The sequence below is a fragment of the Cervus elaphus genome, chromosome 15 (assembly GCF_910594005.1).
Source record: "Cervus elaphus chromosome 15, mCerEla1.1, whole genome shotgun sequence".
Lineage (NCBI taxonomy): Eukaryota > Metazoa > Chordata > Mammalia > Artiodactyla > Cervidae > Cervus > Cervus elaphus.
The window spans coordinates 43,168,317-43,175,768 of record NC_057829.1 but is presented as its reverse complement, the minus strand read 5'-3'; the positions used below and the strand labels follow the sequence as shown (position 1 = coordinate 43,175,768).

At 43.3% G+C, this 7,452-nt stretch overlaps 1 protein-coding gene across 2 annotated transcripts in view; it reads left to right on the top strand.

The window, feature by feature from the left end:
• Positions 1 to 269: 269 nt before the first annotated feature.
• Positions 270 to 7,452, top strand: part of ERCC6 (ERCC excision repair 6, chromatin remodeling factor) — a 72,373-nt gene continuing 65,190 nt past the window's right edge. For both annotated transcript variants that reach the window (XM_043925712.1, XM_043925713.1), the window contains exons 1-3: positions 270 to 383; positions 5,022 to 5,451; positions 7,291 to 7,411. In XM_043925712.1, coding sequence (XP_043781647.1) covers positions 5,036 to 5,451; positions 7,291 to 7,411 — 537 coding nt within the window. In that variant the 5' untranslated portion in view covers positions 270 to 383; positions 5,022 to 5,035. The remainder of the gene's footprint in view (positions 384 to 5,021; positions 5,452 to 7,290; positions 7,412 to 7,452) is intronic.

The window sequence follows — 7,452 nt, the reverse complement described above, 5'->3', positions numbered from 1 at the left end:
AACATTCTTATTATTCTTTCTTTTAATTCTTATAATCGCCTTTACTAAAGATGTATTTTTCACCACGCGTGAAGCGCTAGCCACAAGCCAGAGATCAGCAACCAGGACCACTTCCGCACTCGGCTCCCAGGTAGAAAAGCACAGCTGTGTCACGAGCTCAAACCACGTGGCCTCGCCCTGGTTCAAAATAAGCCCTAAAGCCGGCGCATGCGCCCTAGGCCCCGCCCACGCACGGCTGTCGGGTCATTGTTGGGGGCGGTGCTTACGGCGGGCAGGAGACGCAGAAGACGCACGCGCCGTGCCCGGTCCTAGTGCAAGTTCTACCGGCGCTGACTGCGGCTGCTGCGTGTACGTTTCCGTACGGGTGGCCGCGCGGCCCTGGGGTGAGTGTTCTGGCGGCCTGGTTGAATGTCAGGCGGGAGATGTCCGGGGCCCGCTCCGACTCTCCAGGCGGCCGCAGCCCCGCCTGGACCCCTGGCAGCCGGGATGGAGCCCTTCGCGCGGGCGGCCAGGAGCGGGCCCTCGGGCTGGGCGCGCGGCTGTCGCTCCAGCACACCTGAGGCCGGAAGTAACGCTAGGGAGCGCTCACCTGGGAGGACCGGGATTGGGGTTGGAGGGTCCCCGCCTCTGGCTCCCCCGAGGGCAAGGAGGGCCGGCGACTAAGCATCAACTTTCCGGTTTTGTGTCCTGCCCCCGCTCCCCTCCTTAGGGTTAGCCCGGCCCTGTTTGATCTCGATTAAAACGAGTTATTTGAACGGGACAGTCGGGGTAAAAACAAGTCAGGTGTATGTGAAGGAGGATTGAGCAGTCCGCATATAAATGCTGTAGCATAAAGACTTCCCACGGCTGCCACCCTGTTCCAAGCTCCTGTCACTTTTCACCCGTACGGGTCCCAGCATGTCCATGTTGCGCTGTTTCCTCCGATCGATTATCCATACTGTAGTCCAGCTGGTCTTTTACAGACATAAATTGGGTCACGGCATTATCACCCTGTTTGAAACTGTTAAGAGTCACTCCATTACACTTGGAGAAAAATCCAAGTTCCTGTTTCCCTAGGCTCCCCGTGATGTGGTCCTTGCTTATGGCTCCATCTTCAAGTACACCCCTTCCCCTTCCCAGTTTTGCATATATACAACTAAAACTCCAAACCAGTATCCAGCGCCTCCCACAGACCCGCAGTGCTTAAAGGAGGACAATGAAGATATTGTTTTCCCAGATGGTTAAGTCTTGCAGAGTGTTAGAAGACGTTCTGTAAATAAATGGAGTCATTATCAGCTTCTTTAACTCTGTAATTCATGTACAATAAAGACTTCTCAGAATGCTCCAGCCTTCTTCCAGTTTTTCAATAGCACCAACTCTTACCAGCCTTAGAAATCACACATGCTGTTTCTTTGCAAAATATTCACTTTTGGCCTGTTATTTCATCCTTCAGATGCTGGTTCACATATCAGTTTATCAAAGAGGTCTCCCTGACCTCACGCCTACTTCTATAATGTCAGGCTCCTCTGTTATTTTGTTATAAAGAAGTCTGTACTTTCCTGTAGCAGTTACCACAGTTACATTTGTGTGTGTGTAATTTATGTATAAATACTTATTTATGTTAGAGAAGGAAATGGCAACCTACTCCAGTATTCTTGCCTGGGAAATTCAATGGACAGAGGGGGCTGGCGGGCTACAGTCCATGGGGGAGCAAAGAGTAGGACATGACTGAACAACTAAGCACACATATTTATGTATGTAAATACATATATATAATTCTTAAAATATGTGTCATCTGCAAGAGCTTCTGAGTTCTATGCAGACAGAAACTCGTTGACATAGTACATTGTCTGGTGTAATTGACTCAGTAGATACTTATTGAATGTCAGATGATTTATTTCACTTCTGAAATTCCACCTTCTAACCAGAACTTCCTGGTTTTCATCTCTTATTCCTAGGAGACTTGCCCTTTGGTCTATTCTCCAAGTGTCTTGATTCCTTTCTTCCTTCTTTTCTTCCTTTTCCCCTGCCTTTTCCTTCCTCTTCAGTGCCTTCTGGCTTGTTTGTTTGTTTCTTTTTCCCTAATATACCCAGCTTGAACCCCCAAGGTCAGTTACTTAAAATACTCAGCATCTTTTTAAAAAATTTTATTTATTTTTAATTGGAGGATAATTGTTTTTACAGCATTGTATTGACTTCTCCCATATCTCCTCAACATCTTTACCCCCAAGCTACATCTGCCTTTCTACTCTGAAGACTCCCAACATTGGCATTTCCCCTGGGACTGCTAATTACTGAAGGAGAAAATTGTGGTTGTTGGCAATTCCTGGTTGGGGAACTAGCCTCTGGTAGGCCTTCCACACATGTCACCAGTGTTTGTTCCCCATCACCTTTTCTCTTCTACAGGTTACTTAGTTTAGATTCTTACTCTCCCCCACCTCCCATCCCAACTATGTCCCGTGACTCAGGTAATGCCCAAATTTCCTGCCTTAATAGAGTATTTTCTCTACGGTCCACCTAAGCTTCTCTACTCTGCACCTGTCCATCAGGAGTCATCCTCCTGCCAGAGTCAGAGAAAGATGTGCTATGCCCTCTTCACTTCTGTACTTGCTGCTGTCTCATATACCACTTTCTTTGCAGATTATCTCCCTAATCCCCACTAGGTATTCATCCTATAGTTTTTCTTGACCAAATTTTCTTTCCCCATCCTTTGATTACTTTTTTATTCCAGTGATCTCTCTTCAGTAGCCTATCCTTAGGCCTCTATTTCCTTATCTACTCATTTCTTATCCCACTACAGTCTGATTTTTTTCCCCTTTGCTTCGCTAAGATTTCTTTTACTAAGGTAACCACTGATAAACTTTCCAAATCCAGTGGAACCTTTGTAGTTTCCTTAGAACTTGCGATATTATTTTCCATATTTGACCATTCCTTCCTAACTCCTTATTAGACGTTTTCTCCAAACATCGTTATTTTAACCTTGTCTTTGCACTACAGAGTTATTACTTAATATTTTGATTGATTAGTATATTTTTTAAGAACTGAAAAGGAAATCCTTGTATACATACAAATAAGAACAATGAAAAAATTCTAGCTAGCATGAAGGCTTGGAGCCAGAATCCTGCTCTCTGTTGAAAGCAATAGAGTGCCAGTCTGATCCTTTCTCCTGGAAATAATCAGAAGGGCCCCAGAGGGAGGAATTTTCTTTCTCTGATGTTGACTTTTAACCTTTTCAAACTTAGCCTCTTTCTTATCCTCTAAAAGAATCTTTGGTACCTGTCAGAGCCCTGGGATCCCTGCGGCTGTTTACTGTGCTGGTATTTCCACATGTTGTCCAGATTTTCTCTAGAGCCCAGATTCACGTTTCTGCCTGCATTCTGGCTGGGCAGCTTTGGCTGCTTCCCATCTGCTTCCTTTCTGATTCAAATTTTCATGACTGAATTCACCAGTGACTCACTTGTCCAGACCAGACTTGTTATTTTAGATTCCTCCCTGAGATTTCCTTTCCACATGTTTGAACACCTCATGTGTATCAGATCTTGGGTCACACGTTCAAAACTCAGTTTGTATGTGTGTTTTGAACTCCAGATCCAGTGCACTGTCCCTTCTGTGTCCACCTGGCCTCTTGTCTGTGCCTCTTTTATCCACCTGCCCCACTGGCGTGCTTCTCCAGTAGAGGGTGAGCCCCTCGGGGCAGGGTGACACTGAGTTCCTGGCATCCTCGTGTCCTAGTGCTTGGCCACTGGCATCACTTTAATGAGGAATGAGTGGAGCTTGTTGGGGAACCTGTGAACATTTCATAGAAATAGTTTATTCACAGTTAAATAAAAAGATAAGCTGTCACTTAAAAAAAATCTATTTAAAAGCATTTATTAGATGGAGTTATACCGGCAGCATAGCAAACACATTTTCATTCAAGGAGTTCCTGATAAAAAAAAAAGAAAAAAAAAAAAGGGGAAAAAAAAAAGAGTTCCTGATTTCTTGTTGTAAAATGTGAAAGTTCCCCTTTATTCTTTCCTTTTCCTTCTGTTTCCCCTCTTCCAATGCTGCAGGTTTAGTATGTGTCTTCAGATTATTTTGAATGCATTCCGTACACACAGATGTGGGTACACATTTTTTTCCAATATAAATGCCTTCATACGACGTGGCTTTTCATTTTACTTGGCTTCTATATTATTACCGTTGAGAATACTTAATGCCAGTTTAAAACTATTAAACATGCTACAATAAATAGCCTATGTATATGTGAGTATTTCTCTGGAATAAGTGCCTAGTAATGTGCATTTTAAATTTTGGTAGATATTGCTAAACTGCCTTCCAAACGAATTTTACTAATTTATATTCCCACCAGCATTATGTGAAGGTGGCTCTTTCTTACCTATAGTGGATATTATCAGTCATTGTGTTTTTGCTAGCTTGCTGGTGAGAAATTATATCATGCATTGAAATGGAGTTATTTTTGAGACTTTTAATTAATCTAACTGAGGTTCTGATTTGAGTGGTGTTATTTATTATCTCTTTTCAGAGGTTTCTACTTATTGGAATAAATAGTCAACCTAAAAGTTTCTAGTGTTAGATTTGTAGAGAATCTCTGTACAAGTCTCTCTTCTTAAGTCACTAAATCTGTATGTTGCAGTCGATCATGCAGCTCTAATGTAGGTCATTTGTGCCATAATGCAGTGAAGAGGCTCACTTGGAAAGCAGCAGTGAAATGACTTCGCTTGATTTGGAGAAGTCTCTGTGGGCATCACTTGGGATTCTGGTTGCCAGCTTTCTCAGGTGGCTGCCCCAGGGTTCTTGTTGATGATACTGCATTTCTTTTTCTGTTGGGATTTTTTCTTAATTATTATCAGAACTCAAGAAGATCCATAACTTGTGTTCTTTTAAGATAAATAATACTTGGAAACTTGAATTTATGTAATTGGAGGATTATTGCTTGGTCTTTTGAGAAATCAATCTGCTTTAGTTATAAATATTTACTAAACTTTATAAATACAATTCCATGTAACTGATGGGCTTGCTGAAAATTTTTTTCCTTTTAGATAGTCTGAAGAGGATGCCAAATGAAAGAATCCCCGACTCAAGTCAAACTCAGGAGCAAGACTGTTCACAGAGCCAGGCTGTCAGTGAAGAGGGGACAATCAAGCAGGAGAAGGATGGCGACGTGGACCTGGGGCAGAGCCTCCCCTCTTGTTCCTCTGCTAAAGGACCCTCCACTTCCACCGAAGGGTGTCTCTTGGAACTTCCCAGGAGAGGGCCAGCCCTGCTGCACATCGACAGACATCAGATCCAGGTCGTGGAGCCCAGCGCACAGGCCCTGGAGCTGCAGGGCTTGGGTGTAGATGTCTACGACCAGGATGTGCTGGAGCAAGGGGTGCTCCAGCAGGTGGACAGCGCCATCCATGAGGCCAACCGCGTGGCCCAGCTTGCTGAGGCAGAGAAGGAGTATCGGTCAGTCCTGGACGACCTCACGTGAGTGTGGACCGCCTTCTCTCTGATTTTACTTCTGTCTGAAAAATTTAGACAATACCTGTGGTAGTCCAAAAATTGAGGGGATTTATAGAACCTTTAATCAGAAGATGGAGTCAGTAAGTCCTTGACCTGTGTTTAAACCCTAGCTCTCAGGAGCATTGTAAACAGTACTCACTCAGTTCAGTTCTTGGCAGCTTGTTTACACATGATGTCCTGGAGAGAAGTGCTGTTCTGAGTGGCCCAGATCTCGCAAGCTTGGGCACAGAATGGTTCTCAGGAGAGGTGTTTCTGAAGATCTGATGTGTCCTACTCCAGGTACCAGGAATATCCCCCGGCCCTCTCCCCGCATCCTATAATTTCTTTCTAGTTTCCTGTTCCTAAACTGAGGACCAGTCTTTTGGTACCTCAGATTTGCATTTCTGGAAACAGTGACAAATACCTCCCAGCTTTTCCTTTCTTCCGTTGTACTTGTGACTCTCTAAGGAAAAGTGAAGTTCCATGGAGGCTCACTTATGCTTTAGAGGAGAAACAGACCTGGGCTGTGCTGAGCAGAATGCATTGGTTGTGGAGAGGCCTGGACCTGGGTTGAAAGAGGGGGCAGAGGATTGAGGTGAGCTCACTCTCCATTGCCTCTCTGCCCTCCCATAGCCAGTGTTCTCAGCAGAGCGTGCTGCAAGCAGGAAAGAGAAGGGGAGGACCAGGTGGAGGGATGGTGCAGTGTCAGGTGGGAGCAGCTGGAGGAGGGGGGAGGGAAGAATATGGAGCTGTTGGCCAGCCCGTGGAGGATGCTGTGGTACTGTTGGCACTTAAAGGGCCTGTTTTCTGCTAACAGTTTTCTGGTGTGTTCTTTGAGCCTCTTGAGCTGCAGGTGTTCTCCAATAGTTGTAGTCTGATCTTCAGGTGTGAGGACCTTGATGTCCTCACACCTTACACGTTCGACGTTGGAAATGTGTCCACTGCTTGCAGAGGTGACAGAGTAGGGTGCTGCAGAGTCATGAGACTGCCTAATGCTAGATAGAGGGTGACACATGGTGCCAAGACCACCAGTAAGTTGCATTGATAACATCTTTTCTGCTGAAATCCACAGAGGATATAGACAGCAAATTACACAAGTGTCAGTACTGAATTTGTCTTTTGAAAGTTGGGGGTTGCAATTCTATGTCTATTTTAGGAGCAGTCTATTATAAATTGACTTTTTCTGTTTGTACTCCAAAGTGTAATAATATAGCAATAAGTTTTCTAGTCATACAAAAGAAAAATACTATCACAGATGTCTGATTTATATAAGAAAATGTTTAAATATGTTTAGTACTTTTTTCCAAACTTTGGGAAACTCCCATAATGGGCTTTAAAAACCCATGTTTGGGTTGCTGGTAATGGGGTAGTCTGTGCATATTTGGGGCAAAGAGTATATGGGAAATCTCTGCCTTCTTCTCAGTTTTTCTGTGTACCTAAAACTGCTCTAAAAAATTGTCTTTAAAAAAAAATATATGCATTTTTTGATATACAAGGACAACATTGCCCATCATTTTTGCGTAGTCTCTTGAATCTATTAAATAATATAGTTTCTTAAAATACTTATAGAATGAATGAATCAGTTTGCAAATGGGAATCAGCAGATTAAAATTAGCCAGATTAAAGAAAAACATGAGCAGTCATCTTAGATTTATAACAACTCTTCAAGTTCTGTTAGTGTCCAAAAAGAATGTTAGTCTGGTTTAGTTTCTTTTGTCTTTTAGTTAATGAGAAGTAAAAGGGACATGTTTGTAGCATTCCTCTTTTCATATTATTCTATAAAAAATGTTACCAGAGTGGAAAATAGACATTTTCTCTTTTCAGGTCATGTACGACATCCCTAAGACAGATTGATAAAATTATTGAACAACTTGGCCCTCAAGCTGCCACCAACAAAGACATCAACAGGAAACTAGATTCTGTAAAACGACAGAAGTATAACAAGGTGACTCTAGAAAACACTTAAGTCTTGCATTTTTGGAAACA